General features: G+C 35.7%; 1 protein-coding gene across 4 annotated transcripts in view; it reads right to left on the bottom strand.

The window, feature by feature from the left end:
• Positions 1 to 18591, bottom strand: part of LOC131685064 (zwei Ig domain protein zig-8-like) — a 426388-nt gene that overhangs the window by 6551 nt on the left and 401246 nt on the right. For all 4 annotated transcript variants that reach the window (XM_058968472.1, XM_058968473.1, XM_058968470.1 and 1 more), the window contains one exon: positions 14143 to 14312. In XM_058968472.1, the coding sequence (XP_058824455.1) occupies positions 14143 to 14312 (170 nt within the window). The remainder of the gene's footprint in view (positions 1 to 14142; positions 14313 to 18591) is intronic.

The following is an 18591-nucleotide window of genomic DNA, read 5'->3' on the forward strand; positions in this document are numbered from 1 at the left end:
GGCAAAAATTCCAAAAATCTGGCAAAATGTCTGGCTCTGGAAGATTCTAGATAAATATAGAACATTGGCAACTGTAATGTAAACTGCCTGTAATCGATTTTATTTTGATAGCTAATTTCTTAGTACACGCTAAACGCAGGTAAGCTAAAAATGGTTGATTAGAATGATTTTTCGTCGCGAAATTGCGTACGTTTGTATATTCGTTGTTTGGACGTGAGTCTTTGTATTTTCCCTTTTCAAGGATTTTTATGAACGTGTCCACTGGAAAACAGACAGAGAAAGAATTACCGGAACGGTGAGAATGAAGAAACGGTGAAAATTCACCTTTATTGCAAACACTGAGAAAAGATATGTCCTCAAGCAGGAATCGAACCTGCGATCTCCTAGTCTCTAGTTAGGTGCGTTAACCACTCCGCCAACTGCCGATAGGCTTTGAGGGCAGATATCAAGATGCCCCTCCATAGCTCTATTCACTGCCAAAGTCTGGCGGCGACTGAGTTAGCTAAGGGGGCAAACAGTGATAATAAATATCCCGTATAAATACCATTCCAGAAAGCTTCGGAACCATTTCCAAACTATTCATATAATGCTCACCATATTGGGAATACTATTAATATCGTCCATTGTTATTATTCGACTATGTAACTACCATACTCATTTTAGTTACCATTTCCAATATCTTCCGTGTAGTACATTTTACTTTTGTACCAGGGGGTAATATTGCTCTGGTGATCTTTGTTATTCGTATAATTGTTTACCCTGCTCCAAAAACCTGTAGATTAACATGATCAAAAATCCTCGTCTTACAGTATAACGACGATAGCTCAATCGGATAAGGCGTCAGTCATTTAGTGCCTACGAAGCTTTCTTCAGAAGATGGAGCGCAACAAAATCAATCGATAGAATTAAAATGGGGAAAGGGAGGACATTTTTTCTGAACCTAATATTTTATGCATCGCTAGATCTAAAATATGCATGCTGCCATAAACTATACGGTTCTTGAATGGTATGTTGTAAAATGTATATGGAAAAAGGCATATTTTGGTATGGTGACCGTTCTTAACAATTCGTTATTTGTAGGGTCGAGTGTGGAAAAACGATAATCGCTATGCTCGATATTATACCATGCAGTGGTTATTCTATTAAAAAAAAACACATTGAAAAAGGTTTTTAAACGTTTGATGCAATGGTTGGCATACGGTACACATTTTTACGGGATATCAAGCGTAAGCGCTGTTCACTGGACTATAAACACTCATAGTAATAGACTCGTGGATGTAAAAACCGCAAAACTGGCAACTAGAAAAACAAGCATGTTAAACTGGCATCACCTAAAAACGTGCAAGCACGAAGTGCTCAACTGTATTCAATCATCAGTTTTTATCAAAATAATTTTTCAAGAGGTTCAATATATGAATCAAATTCAAAAAAGAAGTTATACGTTTGATACTGAGCAACAAGAAATAAAGAAAAGCAAAAAAACATCCAATTTCTTCAAAAACACAAATTTGATGAAAAACAACATAAGTAAAACGCTTTTTATGAAGTTAGGTAGAACACAATAACTATCTTTCTAAATAACATTGTAAAATACTAATATGGAAATGAAAAGTGAAGCCTACTGTGAATAACAAAATACATTTTTTTAAATAAAATGGCAACACTTGTTCTGTTTGTTTGCATTGTATGACGTCATGCTCGTTTGGCTCCGGATTTTGACAATTTGCTTGGCTCGATAAAAGTACCTTCGCTGGTCTATTACTATGAGTGTCTATACACTGGACCTAGGATTAGGCAATCCATGAGACGTTTCTGATCAGCTGATTATTTCTTGTTTGCTTTATCTGACGTTACTCCGAGGGGTGTCTACAATATCATTGATTCGATCCAACATCAAACAAAACGGACTACCGAAAGACGTTTGTCGGACGAGTTTTTCTTTTCGCAGGAGTAGATTAGTTGACAGAACCCACCGCTGAATTGTCAAACAAACGTCTAATGGATTGACTAATGTCACTTTCGTTCAATCACGAGCTAGTTCCGAGGTGGTTCAAAATCAGGGGACAGAGCTGTAGGAACCTAGCTTAGGTTGGTGAATGGAAATACAATGCCATTTTTTATTTGTTAGCATTTCTCGTGCGATAGGTACAACTAGCCAAGGTGTATTGATTTCAGTGGTGCTACATTCAGGTTTGGTATAAAAGGTGTGCTTAATATTAGACCGACACTACAGGTGGCAAGATTCGATGAGCAGGAATGTTCATTGAAACAAAATATGTGGCTTTTTTCCGTTGAATGTTGACTCTATCCAGTTTCGTCTTATCAGGAATACTGTTCACAATTAAGAAGCTCTAAACAAATCTAACGGAACATGTAACTGCGTATTATTGTAACTCCCGTACTCCAAAAACTGGTGAAATACATTTAACTTCAAATTTATTGTTCGCAATTTTTTACTTAACGTCTATATAATGATCAAGGGAACTGTCCTGTGATGATGAGCAGAATTTGAATAGCCTCTACGTCAACAACTTCAGATTGAAAATGTGGAAACCGTAGTAATAAAAATATATAAGACGTAAGAAGCTTCGCACTTTTTTATGAAAACAACATTAAACACATCACGGAATAAGAAAATTGTTTTCTTGGTCTAGATAAGGTTAAAATGGTGGTCGGTAAACCTGCTCCACTTCGTTATTCCTCCTTTATGAAGGCATTCTCCATCCTCAAGCAACGCCATGGAACGATGAAAGTCAGATCACCACACGTCAATTTTTACTTTTCTTCTTTTAACGACATTCAATTAGATAGAGATTACTAAGTAGGGGAAGTTTTTAAAATTTATGGCCATAGTACTCAAGTGAGAGCGAATATGTGAAATATACAGATCGGAAAACTAGAAGTGGCAGGGTCATTAGAAAAAAGGGCTTAAAATTCACGGAACTAATCTTTTGTCTTCTGTTGGCAGGAGTTGAGCTTAGACAGCATGTTTCACGGCAAAGAGTTAATTCTTTCGGGTTACTGCTAATTATTCAAATGATATCGAATGAAACGCTACACAAAATCTAGCATTCCTAGTGTTTAAATTGCAGTTACAATACGTCTTTTTGGAAATGGAGAAAGAACACGCCACCTGGTGGCGAAAAGTTTCCCGTGTTTTTTTCTTTATATATTTTGCTGATTTCCCCATGCAAAATTAATTGTTGGCCTACTTGGCTGAAATTTGGAAGAATCTAGAGGGGCATGGACACATCTGTTTACACCTGTTCAATGAGGGTCTCCTTAGTTTAATAGGCCCTAGGGGCTCCGACTAGTTTTAGGACGGTCTTGTATCTGTGAGCAGCTAGTGATCGGAAAGGGTTGGCTTTCAATTTTTAACATCTTTTCAATCTGGCTGAAATTGCTCGCGTCGAACCCATAGTTATACTGTTCTGCTTTTTTTTTCATTGTTCGAACCAATAAACTTCATATGCTCTTTAGCATACTGCAGCCGATCCTTCCGGAGTCTGTTTGTTTCCAGTTGTGCCTTAATGCTGCAACCGACAAGTTTATTCTCCACAAGTTTTCTCTGAGCAGTTTTGGGTGACATATATCAGTTAAGCTCATCCCCATCTTAACCAAAACAATATACATTGAACATTATCAGTAACACTAAACCTCTGCTGTGCAATCTTTTTCGCAACTCTTTCATGAAACATTTTGAATCACCCTCATAGCAACCCACAACCACTAGAAAGCCCGTTCTCGTGCTGGGCTTATCAAGTAATAAATGTCGTATTCAAAGCTCGGACTGCAAAAGGACGAGAGTTACTAAAATCAAGAACGATAATCATGATCATACTTCACTCGACCAAGCCAAATAACCATAGCATAATAGAAGATGGCCACACATGTATTCATGCGAGCAAATATTGTGCAATGAACTGCTGAGCCCACACGTGTCGGTCGGGGTCGTCGTCCAACGGGAGAAAGTGGTTCCGTTGTTTAGCTCATAAACGCTTATAATAGCTTATAATGCCCTGCATGCTCTGGCCAGGCTTCGGTTTGCTCGGCTCGGCTCGGTTCGGGCTAGCACAGTGCGTTATCCGGATGATACAACATCTCTCGACATTCCAAATATTATCCGGTCGACGGTCGGTTGGTTGGTGGTGGTAGTCGCGCCGGTCTGCAAGCCGACCCGAATTTTGTTGGAAACAACAAAAACCACATGCCTTCGGCACTGTCACGTGGGCTAGCCCCCGCGGGATGTTCACAATATTGCACTGAGTTGGAACGGGAGAATGGCTTCAGTTTCGGCTCGACATCCCAAACCAGTTGGCGATGGGCAACGACGCGTGAAAACCGTTTAGATTCTAAGCCAGATGTATAAATATAGTTTTTCATTAGCTTCGTAATTTGAGGTCGCCGGATGTTTGTTAATGCTTTGGTTGGGCATAGTTTGGAATGGTGTTGATAAAATACAAAAAGTTAGTGAATTTTGGGACTTGTCCTTTAAACTAGTCATTCGAGCTGCGGCACCGAGAGAAAAAAAAAAGTTTCTGCAATGCACAGTAGTCCAGAAATGCAAATTTACCAGGAATTTTGAGATTTTTCTAAAACCAAACTAGGTACTTAGCCTTATTAAGTCTTCGGTAAAGTTTTACTTCATTTTGTTAAAACAACAGTTAGGGTGGTTCCAATTTTACCAAGATCAAAAATTTAACTTTTTTATAATCCTTCAGTGAAGTTATGAAACAGCAAGTTTTAGAAAGGTTTGCTTAAGCCATGTAAGCTCTATCTACCGTAGATTTCATTTTCCTACAAATTTTAAATCAAAGGATAGGGCATTTCTTAGTGTGTCCTAAAAAACTGTTTTATTCAGATAACTTTTTCGGTATTGATATAAAACTGAAATAGTGTACAAACAACTTTAAGATTGTTTTAAGGCGAATAATTTGTTTCACAGGATCACAAATCTAACTATTATCGTTGAAAAGTTATGAACGCTTCTTCGCCAAAAATTGAATACCAATGTCACACATTCGGGCAACCAAAGATACATCTTTTCCAACTACATATAATTCGAGGTTTACTTGCGTAAATATACGATATTTTTGAAATTTCACAACATTGACTTAAAAAATTCAATTGTTGATATTATAAGTACTTATTACTTTGAATAATAGAAGCTAGAGTTTTGAGGTAATAGAAGAAAATGTTCGTCTTCAAAAACTCTGAAAAACATTTTAAGGCAATGTTCGCAAAACATGAAAACAGCAGAAGTAATATTAAAAATTTTGTTTTCATGAATTGACCCTAGGTAGTATGTTTAAATTACGTTCACGGTGGATAATATAAAAGATATAGCTTCGTTTTCATGATAGAATTTTGCACTTTGCAAGACTTTTCCATCATTTTAAATATGGGTAGGCTGCTTCTAAATTTATTATAATCAGAAAATTACTTTTCAATGGTTCGAGCTAGAGTTTCGCTGTTTTCCAGAAGATTGAAGAAAATCAAATTTTAAAAACTTTGTCGAAGATGCTGTATCTCTATGTCTTGAACGTTTCATTTTACCGAAAAAATAGGGTGTTTCTTTAAAATTGATTTTTTATATAACTTTAGCAGTTTTGATTTTTCATTAGGATGGCTTTAAAAATACTTTCAAATATTTTGAAAAAGAACAGTTTGTCAAGCTTCGTCTGAATAATTTTATATATACTTAATACTTTAAATGAACTATTTTTAGAGAAAATACTGCAAGATATACAAAAATGACAAATACTATATATTTGTCATTTTTCGGTGATCAAAATGGCTTCAGACATCGATTTCCGTCATGCCGTTCCGCCCCGTCCCGGGAATGCAAATATTGTTGAGGTTATAGAGAAACCGAAAGTCGCCTTCTAAAATTTTGAAATGTCCGCAAACATCGATTTCCGCCATGTACTCGTCAACTTCATTTCGAAAATACCCAACATTTATTAGTAACACTTAGCTAAGAATATGTTGAAGTGTATTCAACTTCATTTTGTACTGTGTGTACCCAAGCTTTTCCTTAATAAGTGGGTTCGTAAATAAAGAAGTGGAAATTTGTCTTCAGTTACAAGATTAAGGATATTCTGGCGATGACGAAAAATTGACAGCTGGCATTACTTATATTAAGGATGCAAGGAATAAAAATATCGTATCTGTATATATAAAAGTCAATGTTTGTATGTATACGATTTATGGACTCCCAAACGGCTTAACCGATCGCCGTCAAAATTTATACGTAGTAGGCATTTGTTATGGAGCGTGTTTGTGTGCTATTGGTTGGGGAGTTTCTGCCCGACAGATGGCGCTTCGGAACAAATTGTGTTTTCCTCCTATTTTGATGAAAGTCGCAGCAACGCGCGATGGGTATCAGCTAGTAATATATAAAAATAACCATCAGTTACTATCCTTCCTTCTCTATATCTCTCTCTTCGTGTTCGTGGCAACTGTAACAACTTACATATATCTTGCTATTCCTCTATCTATTTCTAAGTTGTGTCATAAAATCTTCTACTAATCTGAAACATTTGTTGAAGTTTAAGCTAATTTGACGTGTGGGATGTAATGTAGGTTTCAGAAGACAAAACTGCTTTTTGCCGGCTGTTTACCTAACAATAGTTTTTGCATTTTAATATGCAACGGAGTCACTCACGGGAACAAATTAATTATTACGTTCTATTTGACAGAGAAAATATTTGTAGTCTTGCGAAAATTGGCAAAATGTTTGTATTATGAGGAAACTACAAATAATGTTCAAACCCTGCTTTCTTCTGAAGGTGGAGGGATACCTCTTCGAAACGTTGCACTATGGGAAGGCATCCGATAAAAATGTCAAAACTACGTCAACTCCAATTTAATTGAATTCTATACTGCGCGTTTATATACACTAGAATTAAGGAAATTATTTTGAATCTCAATAAAATATTTGACTTAACTGGGTGTACTGGATGCTTGAAAGAAAAACCATTCCACATGTTTTAAAAGCCTCGTATCTATTGAATTTTGGACGAAACATTCAAATATGCCATTTGAAAACTAAAAATACCTGTTTTGTGATGACACGATATGAAGATAGATCCGACAAATAAAGTCTCCGAGGGATTTCCATGAACTTTCGACGTGGGGGGAACTTTCGGGTGCAAGTATAATTTTTCTTCTAGCTTATACCGGAAGTTTCAGTTATCCATATTTGCTCTATGCTGGAAACGCTTCAATTGAAGTTTCAATGGCAGTCACAACTGGTAGACTTTTCCAAGATATTGGTTTGTATAGGATTCATTATTTCATATCTCTGGAACGAGAATTCCGAACGAAACAATTCGCAAACTATAACTGGAATACTGGAAAGTGACTTCATTGTAATCGATAAAATGCACGGGTTTTGTGCTACCGACAATAATATAATCGATATTCAAAAATAGCATTCTTTCTTTTTATCGCACTCTTTTCAATGGGCTTGAAAGCACATGTGACCTAATCTCATATTACTATTTCCAATTACGCGTTAAAATGCTAGACCTGAAATTTCTATTCTTCATAAAAAATATTTAGTGAGGAATCTGACATCTTTTAATTCCAAAACAAATCGAACGTTCAAATATCCTTATTACTAATTACCAAGTTAATCAGGTGTCGTATAAGGATGACCAACAAAAATCGTATAAGCCCACAATTTTTATTGGAATCGTATAATGGTACACCGTATGTATATGTATTACACAAAAAATTATCTTAACTAGTGCGTTGCGATGACTCCTTTATGGTTTTCGTATATAAGTGCAAAATAAGTCATATAATGTATAAAGAGGATCGTTATTAGTGCAGCAATATGACACAACTACGACTACACAAATGTGTATCGGTAGTAACCAAATTAATCCAAGTATTGTACCCCAAGAATTGTAAAGCAAAGGGTGGTCTGGCTACCTTCGTATCAAATGTTGGCTTCGTACCAACTTCAATTAAATCCCCAAAATAAAATATCAGTTCTGGTAAGTTTTCCAAAAAATAAATAAAAATACTTTGTAAAAAGAAGGTTCATACTATGTTGCGTTTCGGCTTCGCCTCATCAGAAACCGACACTAACACATTGTCGGAATAGATTAGCGCCGGCTTGACGCAAATCCCTTAAAACTAAAACACACTATGTGTTTCAATCAAACGACTGATCAAACGTGATGTCCCGTTCGAGCAGAAGTTCTGTTTATGCCGATGAGACACAAGTGAAGCCGAAACTTGTCTTGGCTTAGCAGGCCTATGCGAAAGCACTATCCTATATTTCACCCTAAGGAGGAAAAATTTTGGTAAAAACCAAAATTTCTCACTAGGGTGAAAATTTGTTGGTAAAAACCAGTCTTTGTACAGGAGGGCACAAATCTTTATTTCATACTATGTTGCGTTTCGGCTTCACTTGTGTCTCATCGGCATAAACAGAACTTCTGCTCGAACGGGACATCACGTTTGATCAGTCGTTTGATTGAAACACATAGTGTGTTTTAGTTTTAAGGGATTTGCGTCAAGCCGGCGCTAATCTATTCCGACAATGTGTTAGTGTCGGTTTCTGATGAGGCGAAGCCGAAACGCAACATAGTATGAAATAAGGATTTGTGCCCTCCTGTACAAAGACTGGTTTTTACCAACAAATTTTCACCCTAGTGAGAAATTTTGGTTTTTACCAAATTTTTCCTCCTTAGGGTGAAATACAGCATAGTGTTTTCGCATAAGCCTGCTAAGCCAAGACAAGTTTCGGCTTCACTTGTGTCTCATCGGCATAAACAGAACTTCTGCTCGAACGGGACATCACGTTTGATCAGTCGTTTGATTGAAACACATAGTGTGTTTTAGTTTTAAGGGATTTGCGTCAAGCCGGCGCTAATCTATTCCGACAATGTGTTAGTGTCAGTTTCTGATGAGGCGAAGCCGAAACGCAACATAGTATGAAATAAGGATTTGTGCCCTCCTGTACAAAGACTGGTTTTTACCAACAAATTTTCACCCTAGTGAGAAATTTTGGTTTTTACCAAATTTTTCCTCCTTAGGGTGAAATATAGCAGGTCTCAGTTACTTGTTGCATCGTGCCATAAATAGAAACTTAGAACTTTGGAAATATGGACAAGACTTGTAGGCTACAGTTAAAACTATAAATTTTTATTCATGTTGTTTATAAGTAGCTTAAGTTAATTTCAAGAGTGGAGCTGGTACTTATGTAAACGGAACCAAAAAAATAAAAAGCGTGGATAGCATTCACAAAATTCGAAACATGTTGCAGCTAAAGTGAATCCTAAAGTAAATTTTGAAAAAGTTAATATGATTGATTCAGATATCCTTTTGGTTATTTCTATAATTTGATTATATTTTGCAAATAAGTTTATTGGGTATCTATTGAAAAAAAAATACTTATTAAGAATAGCAAATATACCAATGGGGTTTTTTATGGCAACTTTCAAATATGTTACGTAGAAGCGAAGCAAAAGTTTATAATTTAATCATAAAATTACAATTTATTTAAAATATAATGTGATATTCTCCTCGATGTTTTGGTGAAGATTTAAAGCAAATGATTGAAAGACCTTGAGAAATTTATATAAATTTGACATTAATTGTATTATTATATGTATATGTGGGTATATGTACAGTTTCATCAGTAAAAGAAAGACGTCGTAATATATGAGTTGATTACAACATATTTCGGATATCATTAAAAGTATATTATGATAGGCGAGTTAGTTATCTCTCGCTTGCATAGATAAAGTCGTTTATCAGAGTGCTATATTAATAAGCATTTTCCCAAGAGTCGATGAGTTTAAAGTTTAAAATTTTAAAGTAATTCTCTTTCTTAAGAAAACAGGCGGTCGTAACATGTGTCTCACACTTAACTTATATTTTATATTAATATTTTTCGAAAGCCTAATATAATCGTATATCGTACTGTTTTGAGTCGTAAGTTTGTATAAAAGGTGCCTTTTTCTTGCCTTATGGAATCAGACTAAGTACCGACCACAGTCGCAGTTATGTACAGTTTATATCGTATATTGAAACCCAATTTTATCTCAATGTAGATATATTGCCTCAACTTTTGTCTGCATATAGCATATTCACGCATTGTATACGACTTGTGCTATATATTTACAATATAACTCGGTTGAAATTTCGATATAGCTACAAAATTGTTTGCTGGGTAAGGTCCATAAATAAAATAAAAATACCAGATAATCTTGAACTACACCGTCAAGAACAGAAGAGGGAAAATGAAAAGGTGAAATCAGAAAACGTATCGAAACACTAGAAATAGGATTTAGCCAAACATTTGAGAACTTTCTGAAGAAATGGTTTTTAAATTGAAATAATTTATACTTATATACTCATTTTTTCAGTTCATTCATTTCATGGAATTTATTCGTTTTGTTCAATTTATTCATTTTGAACGTACATATGACCAATTGTAAATATATGTTCATATGATTTTAAGCATTTATTTCATTCAGCATACTTTTCATTTATATTGTTCATTTGAGTTCATTTTGTCTATTTTATTCGTTTTATTCTTTGGATGCATTCTGATCAGTTTATCAATTTCCTGGATTTTATTCATATCAATCATTTAACTTACTTTATTTACTGTTTGAATTTCATGTATTTTGTTCCTTTTTGTCTCGTTTATACAGTTTATTCAATTTTTTCATCTCAGTGATCTGACTTATCAAATATAGCTTCAAATGAAGATTTTAATCATTGAATTCATTTTATATTGTTTATTTTTTCTTTTCTTCTTTTATTTTATCAATTCTCTTTCTTTGTTTATTTTTTCATATAAATAATTTTGTTAATTTTATCTGTCATTTGTTTAATTTTGTTTATTGCATTTACTTTATTGATTTTATTCATTTTATTCATTTTGTTCATTGCATACAATTGACTTATTTTTTTATTCAATTCATTCTTTTTTTTAAATTTTTTTATTTGGTTCGTTTATTTTATTTTTTTTTAACAATTTTAATTTTTTTTATTCTATCAATTTATAAATTTTACTATTTTGTCGATTTCATTATTTTTCCAGTTTTAACGTTTCACATTGTATCCTATTAATTTTATAACTTATGTGTATTGTCTAGTTTTTCAGACAATGAGCTAAACTAATTTGAATTTTGATTCTATCAATTCAATTTATATTATAGGGGGCCTACTGATGTACTGGGCAAAAAAATCGACTTGTTTTTTATCCGCTTATTTTTTAGTATTGAACCTCTAGAATAGTCTCCCGCAGTCTTTGTGGCCACGGTGAACTTTTTTGTTTTAAGCAGCCATGAATTCCTCGCGCATATTTGCTATAACTCACGCAGACTTCATTCTATCGGCGACAATTTTAGAAAAACTGACAGCGATAAACAATACACTCTAAATTACTTTTACTCAAATTTTCAAGAGAAAATACCCAATGGGTCATTTTCTACAGCGTTTTAATAGCGTTTTTTCGAAACCACGCTTTTCCAATTGACGAACACGATAACTCAAAAACTAATCAACGAATTAGCTTGATTTTTTTTTATGAGAATGCACAATTCGTGTAGCCTGCCGATGAACCACAGAAAACCGAATAAATTTTTTTATCCTTTTTCTTCAAATAATATTTGAAGAAAAGTGAGCGAATTTTGCAGTAAAATATGAGATTTTTCAGTTTTCATGAAACCATTTTGCGAAACTCGAACTTTTTAAATTTTTTTCTGGTTCATCGGCTAACAACAAGACTAAGCTTTACAAAACCTTATCGAGAGTTACCGTGTTCGCCGCGGCGCTCCTCGACGTGGAAATGGTTGGACGTCTACTCTTGGAACGCTCGTGTGTGTGGATCTGCGTTACTGAAAATATTTTTTTTCATGCACAATGAATGTATAATTAAATAAATAAAATGAGTAGAATTATTAAGGGGGCGTTTGGTGTAAAGTGCTCAAATCGAAGATTATTTTGGTTTACGGTTTTGAATGCAAGGACAATAGATACAATACAATAGATCTTCTTTGTAATGTTCAGATTTATTTATTTATTTTTTTATATCATAAAATTGATTTATTTTTTCATTTTATTCATGCTATTTATTTTAATTATTTCAATGGGTTTCATTTATTTATTTTTTTAATGATTTTTATTATTTTTCTTTATTCTATTAATTTATTAACTTTACTATTTTGTTGATTTCATTATTTTTCAAGTTTTCACATTTTACTCAGTTTCTTCGTATTATTAATTTTGTCGATTCTGTTCAATCATTTCTTTTATTTATTTCGTTCAATTTGTAAGATTAGCTTAATTCAATGTATCCTATTAATTTAATTATTTCTTTTATATTGTCTAGTTTTCCACACAACGAACTGAACTAATTTGATTTATTGATTCTATCAATTTGATTTATGTTAAAAGTTCTACTCATTTTATGAATTTGGTAACTTTTCATCAAATTTTTATATAAATAATTTTTAAATTTCATTTTTTATTTATTTTCTATAATTTATTCGAGGTATTTTTCGTGCAGAACTCGAAGCTGTGTTCATCCCACCTCTAGTTGGGTGCCTACTTCGCATGAATTCTGCAAACTAATAAATGATGCAACAGTGATATGCGTAAGAAAAGTCACGTCTCACTGTTAGGTGGATTAAGTCTGCTTTTTTGTAAAAGTTCTCATAACTTTTAAACGACAAAAGTGTAGTAGTTGGCAGACTTCCCATGAACGTCGACAAGTTTGTGTCTATGTACTAAATTTTGTGCACGCGTTCAACCTCAAACATGTTTCGTCTCGATGTACATGTTCGCCTCGAGCGTCGAACCCAAACGAACGATTTTCAAACTTTAGTTCAAACATCCGTGCGCGTACGCCGTAACAAGGCAAAAAGAGTTAATGCTAATGATGATGAAAGTGAGAAAGAGAAAACTGGTGCTACGAACCTGTGTGTACGAGAGGTGTACGCACACCGTGTGAGTTTAATATGAGCACCGAACCAGAGCGAGTATTGTGTACGATGTTCATTTGGGAAGACTGGTAGTTGATGTTAAAAACCAAATTAGGCACCCTGAAATAATCTTCAAATTATCTAAAGGGTGAAATAGAAACTACAAACATTGTAGGTATAAAGATAGAGCTTGTGTGTCTTCAACAATTTTTTATTCCTAAAATGTGTTATTTTACAATTTCATCGAAGATTGTCAAGCTCTATCTCGAACCGTTAAAAAGTTCAATTTTAAATATTGCTAAAATTAGAAGCACCCTGGCTTCTGTTTAAACGAAAAAATGGCCCTGTAAAGCACAGCAACTTTCCAAAACATATTATAAGGCAAAGTTAACTAGTTTTAGCAAAATGTTAAAATTCCTGCTAAATTTACATTCTGGACTACTGTGCAATGGAAAAGATTTTTTCCATTTTACGAATTGAATAAATAAAATGCAGAACTTTATGGGAGTCGGTACGTATGATGAACGAGAAACTGTTACATCCTTTTGATTATGATGTAAAACCTTTTCGCACCCGAATGACGACAATATTTTCTCATTGTTTTCGAAAATAGAACTAGTCAAACCAAATAACCACGTTAGTGAATAATTTTTTAAATATGAATATAATTGAACTTCACTTTCAGGAGGAAATTTATGTGTCTCACAAGTGCAAAGTTCAGTTTTATTTTCAACTATGCTAGCCTTAAAATTCCATTCTTGGTCTACCCGGGGCAGTGCCGAAAAGGTATTTCATAGTTGACGATTCGATGCAGAAGGAAAACTTTTATCAAATGTGCCAGACATGCTTGGCGTTGCCGGGGAAAGCTTCGGGTAGTGGCTGAGCTGAATTTGAATGTATCTTGGTGTACAGACAAACAACCTTCCAGGGTCAAGGCATAGTTCCTACCTATTCGAACTGGAACGGGACCGGATATTTACTGAAACCCTTTTTCCTCCTGCGAACAGTTCTGAACGGATTTGGCACAAACTCAAAGTAATATTTAATTTAATACTATTTATTAAAACTCCGTGTGCAGCTACGCTGATAGCTGCTCAAAGGTAAAGGTTTTTTCCTCCCTTCACTGCTACTGTTAGCTTTTCAACGAGAAAGTTTTTAATAGCTGGAAATTATAGTGATGCCTTACCGTTCGGTTTCCCAGGTTCTTCACTTTGCAGATCAGCAGCACGGTTTTTCCCACCAGACCGGTGATGTTGGATGGAATCGATGCGGTGTCAAAGTACGGCCCCGTTCCCGGCGTTGGCCATTCTTGCAGGAAGTCGGTTCGGAACTTGCGCGAGGAACCCACCAGTTCACCTGCAATTGGAGAGCGGACAAAAAAAAATGGTCCGGTTAGATTATTGTGATTGAATGTTTCGGCGAATGTTCAAATCATTGTTCGAAATCTGGCATTCTTTACCGTCGAATCAAATGCGATGTTCAGAATCGGCCCTCCGAGGAATAAACCCATTCTGCTGACTAGCAGACGTCCCAAAAATAAATCTTAGCTACCGAAAGTTTAGATTTTAGAATAATATTCGCATAACTTGCCAGCTTGGTCCCTTCGAGCGTCCAGCAATATTTCTCTAACAGTAAATAAACATTTCAACGACCTAGTGCTGCGAATGGGTGTCTGTGTGTATGTATGTTTAACATTCCCAACGCAGAAGATATCCTCTCGAATCAACTTAAAATGGAAATTTTCCGAGAATCACAACATAAACAGTGAATTTTACAAGTGCCTTTGTTGTTATATCCACATCCCGCTTGGGGTTCGCTTTGAGGAAAGTTGCCGATACAGCCGGTCTTCTTTGCGGATTGACATTTTCATATATTTGTTCTCCGACTACCGCTGCTCATTTTGTAACAAGATCTTCCTAAGCTACCACCCCCATACAGCTTAGCCCAAACGGTAATTGAGTGAACGGTGTACGATGTGTACACTGGATTGGGATGAATATGTTTCCCTACCTAAGGAAATTATGGAGATGTGATCGACAAAAGGATTTCTAACTGAAAGCTACTTTGACCACGGTGCTCAATTTTCAATTATTATCAAAAAAAAAGTATTTTTTTTTATCAAAAATGGGTGATAGAGTATCGTCACAAAAACGGCCAAGTGTACATAGATATACAAACTCTTTTATTCATTTTGTTTATTTATTTATTTATTTATTTTATTAGTTTTATTATTTTATTAGCTTTAATATTTTTTTATTTTTTAAATTTTTATTCATCTTATTGCGTTTATCCCGTATCTAGTTTTGTGCGCATTTCGCATACATTTTGAAAGATTAATGAAGAATCAGGTTTTTCATCTCTCTGCTAGGTGATCTAAATAGGTTTTCTGGTGTGCAACTGGCGTTTTCAATTTTGAAGATATTTTTTTCTGACAATATTTGAAAATCGATCACCGTAAAGATAGAGAAACGAGTGACTTTAAAAAACCTTCGCAGGCACACGTACGGCGGAAAATTGAAACGCGATAGAATTTGAGGCGTTGTAGCGTATAGTGTGTGTGTGTGAGTGTGTCTGGTTGCTTCGTTTTACAAGTGGTGGCGGGCCGGCGGGGATGGTCGCCTCTGGTACCTTTTTCGGGGTGTGTAGGTGGATTTGCGCTGAAAATGGCACGTACCGAAGTAAGTTGTCTAAATTTATTTAATATGATAACATAGAAATTTGTTAACAAAATTGGTGGTATGCGGGAGCGGAAGTTTTCGGATTAATCCTTTTTAACGGTTCGGCAGCGGTAGCAGCGACAGGCTGTCGGATGGCGTTTTCCCTGTTAGCACGTGTACACAGTGAGTGGAAGGTAGGTTATTATTAAGTATCCTAACAAGATTTGAGCAGAGTATGTAAATGTAAATTTGTTTAGAGTTTTAGGTGCCACGCCGTTTCTTGGTTGCGTGCGGTTGTTCCTCTTGCTTGTGGAATTGAATTTTGGAGTTTTGCGAAAGTTTTTCTTGTTTATTTTTAATTTATGTTGGCACGTTTACATACTCAAAAGATGACATGATGAAAGCTATTCATACTGGTTGAGCATCCGTCTAGCAAATTGCAGCATGCATATCAACCACCCGTCAAATAGTTGAAGATTTTTTACTGTCTTACACGACATTACACATTCAACTAATAGAGTATTTAGTGCGCCATCCGTCATGTTGTTTCCGTCAAAAGTTTGGCACCACCGCATATTTCTAAAAATTGACGCATTGACGATAGAAAGAAATTCACTGCCCAAAATAATTTATTTAATTAAATAATTCCCTACCTACCGTCAAAAATTCAAGTTGAGCACCTTCAAGGATAAAAAATTATTTGAAGAAAACTTTTCCTTGTCCAAACTGAATTTTTTTTCAGTGTATTTTGATCGAAAACTAAACCAATGCAAGTCATAATAATTTCTCAGTTGCCTGATACATTTAAAAAGTATCAGTAACGAATTTGGTACATATTCATAACAAACTTGAATGCAAACTTTCAAATGAGCGCAATAATTAATTAAAACTAATAAGCTTCTACTTTTATATTATTTTTAAATAATTAGCACGATGACGAAGTCAACCGATAAATCGACACATAACGACCTCTACTGCGAGCCGTGCCCAACAACGCCGCCATTAAGCTGTGGAATAATGTTTGCAAACACGGCCCACGGCAAAAATCAATTCACATCGACCCACGAGTCGGCCACGTCAGCGCACACAGACCAGTGGTCGCGGAGTATGAAAAAAACATCACTCATAAAAAAGGCCCACAAGCTCTCTCGGTCTTCTCGATGCATTACTATCGAGGCGTAATGCAATAACCATCTCAACCCTCAAAACGGCAAGGGGTCACAGAGGCCCGGCTAGTTTCAGTTCTCTAGTTTCAATGAACTTGTAATTTGATATACAAATGGTGTAGCGTTTTCGGTTTTGCGATTCTATCACTGCTGAAATGACAAAAAAGAGGCTTGCATTGGGTCTTAGGAGCGATGCTTCTCAAGAATAACTCAAGAACTGTTCGATATATTAAATTATCGGTTCCATAAAATAGGGTATTTCTATTATGGTAACAACTTTGTGGAATTGAAATGTTTAAAAATCTTTTTTTTAGAGTTGTCGTACTGGAGCGGGTTGCGATTCTTCTGAATGTGATATTCATTGTACGGTTCAGATATTCATTCATTTATTTATTTATTTTATTTTCCAACGGACCTCTAGGGTCTTATTGAAATAATTAACCTATTTGACAAAATTCTTCTAACAATTAACACAGCATTAACATAACTATTGTTGACAAATTTGAACAAACCTAACTTATACAAGTCAACAAATAAAAAAACGGGAAAATACCATTAAAATTTCATAATCACAAACGCTGCGTTCTTCAATGCGATCATGGATTCTAGGGTGCTTCAGAATTGTTTTTTTTCGGAATTCCCGATACCGTATACCGCGTGGCCATGTTCCCCTCAAAAGAGAGCTTTCTCCTTCATCGATGCATCTTGTTGAATTTTAAATGAAACGAAGTCGAGAGTTGTTGCGTCTTTCCAAACTGGAACGAGTTTCTTCTTATGTGCGGGCGTAGAGATTTTGCGATCGCGTGTATCATATCGGGAAGGGCTCGAGCATTTGTACGTTAACGTGTTTAATCGCGTATGCGTTTGTATGTTGCGTGTGCTAACGTGTATGTAACGTCGCGTGAATAAATTCGATTTTATAACCGTATGCCTTTCGCATATTCGCGTGTGTTCTTGGATGATCGCGCGCAAACCGTGAATTTGATATTTAATTTTTGGTGTACGGTTCAGATGCTAGAAGAAAGTCAGATCTTCCATATAACTAGAGTTCCCGGTCATGTCGCCATGGAACGTTTTGTCTAGCAGATATGAGCTTTAATTTTTGATTGGTCCAACTGAATGTATGGACTAGTAAGTTACTAGGACGGTGGGAAATAATATCCGGACGTAACCGATTCATGATCGCGCGAACACGATCGTTTGTAGGTTTGCATTTGAGACCGCGTTTGAAACGTCGTAAGTGCTCAAACGTTTATCTTATTACCGGGATGTTATCGAGCTTGCGGGATCGCGGGTGTAGATGTGCGTTTGGTTGATCGCGAAGGGCTTAAGCGTTTGTATGTTAACATGTTTGTCGCCTGTGCTCGCGTGCATGTGACTTTTCGTGTATAAAACTCGATTTTGTAACCGTGTGGCCATTCACATATTCCCGTGCGTCCTTGGATGGTCACGTGGACCATCATTCTGATATTTAGTTAACGGTGTACAATTCACATTCTGACAGGGGGTGAGTTATCACTGAAGTTCCTGGTCATGTCGCCATGGAACGTGTTGTCCAATGGATATGAGAGCTTTCTTTTTTCAATTGGTATAATTGAAGGCATGGACCTAGTTTGCTGATTCCAAAGATAGAAACTTCCGGAAGTGACCGATTCATGATCGTGTGAGCGCGGAAGCTCTTAGGTTCACGCTTGAGACCACGTTTGGAAATTTATTTGGATGGTCGCGAAGGGCTCGGTAATAACGGCATCGTTGGCTCCATAGTAAGTCCGGCAAAGAGGTAATCGGAGGACTGCATTATTGCGGAGAGCA

The sequence above is a fragment of the Topomyia yanbarensis genome, chromosome 2 (genome assembly GCF_030247195.1).
Source record: "Topomyia yanbarensis strain Yona2022 chromosome 2, ASM3024719v1, whole genome shotgun sequence".
Lineage (NCBI taxonomy): Eukaryota > Metazoa > Arthropoda > Insecta > Diptera > Culicidae > Topomyia > Topomyia yanbarensis.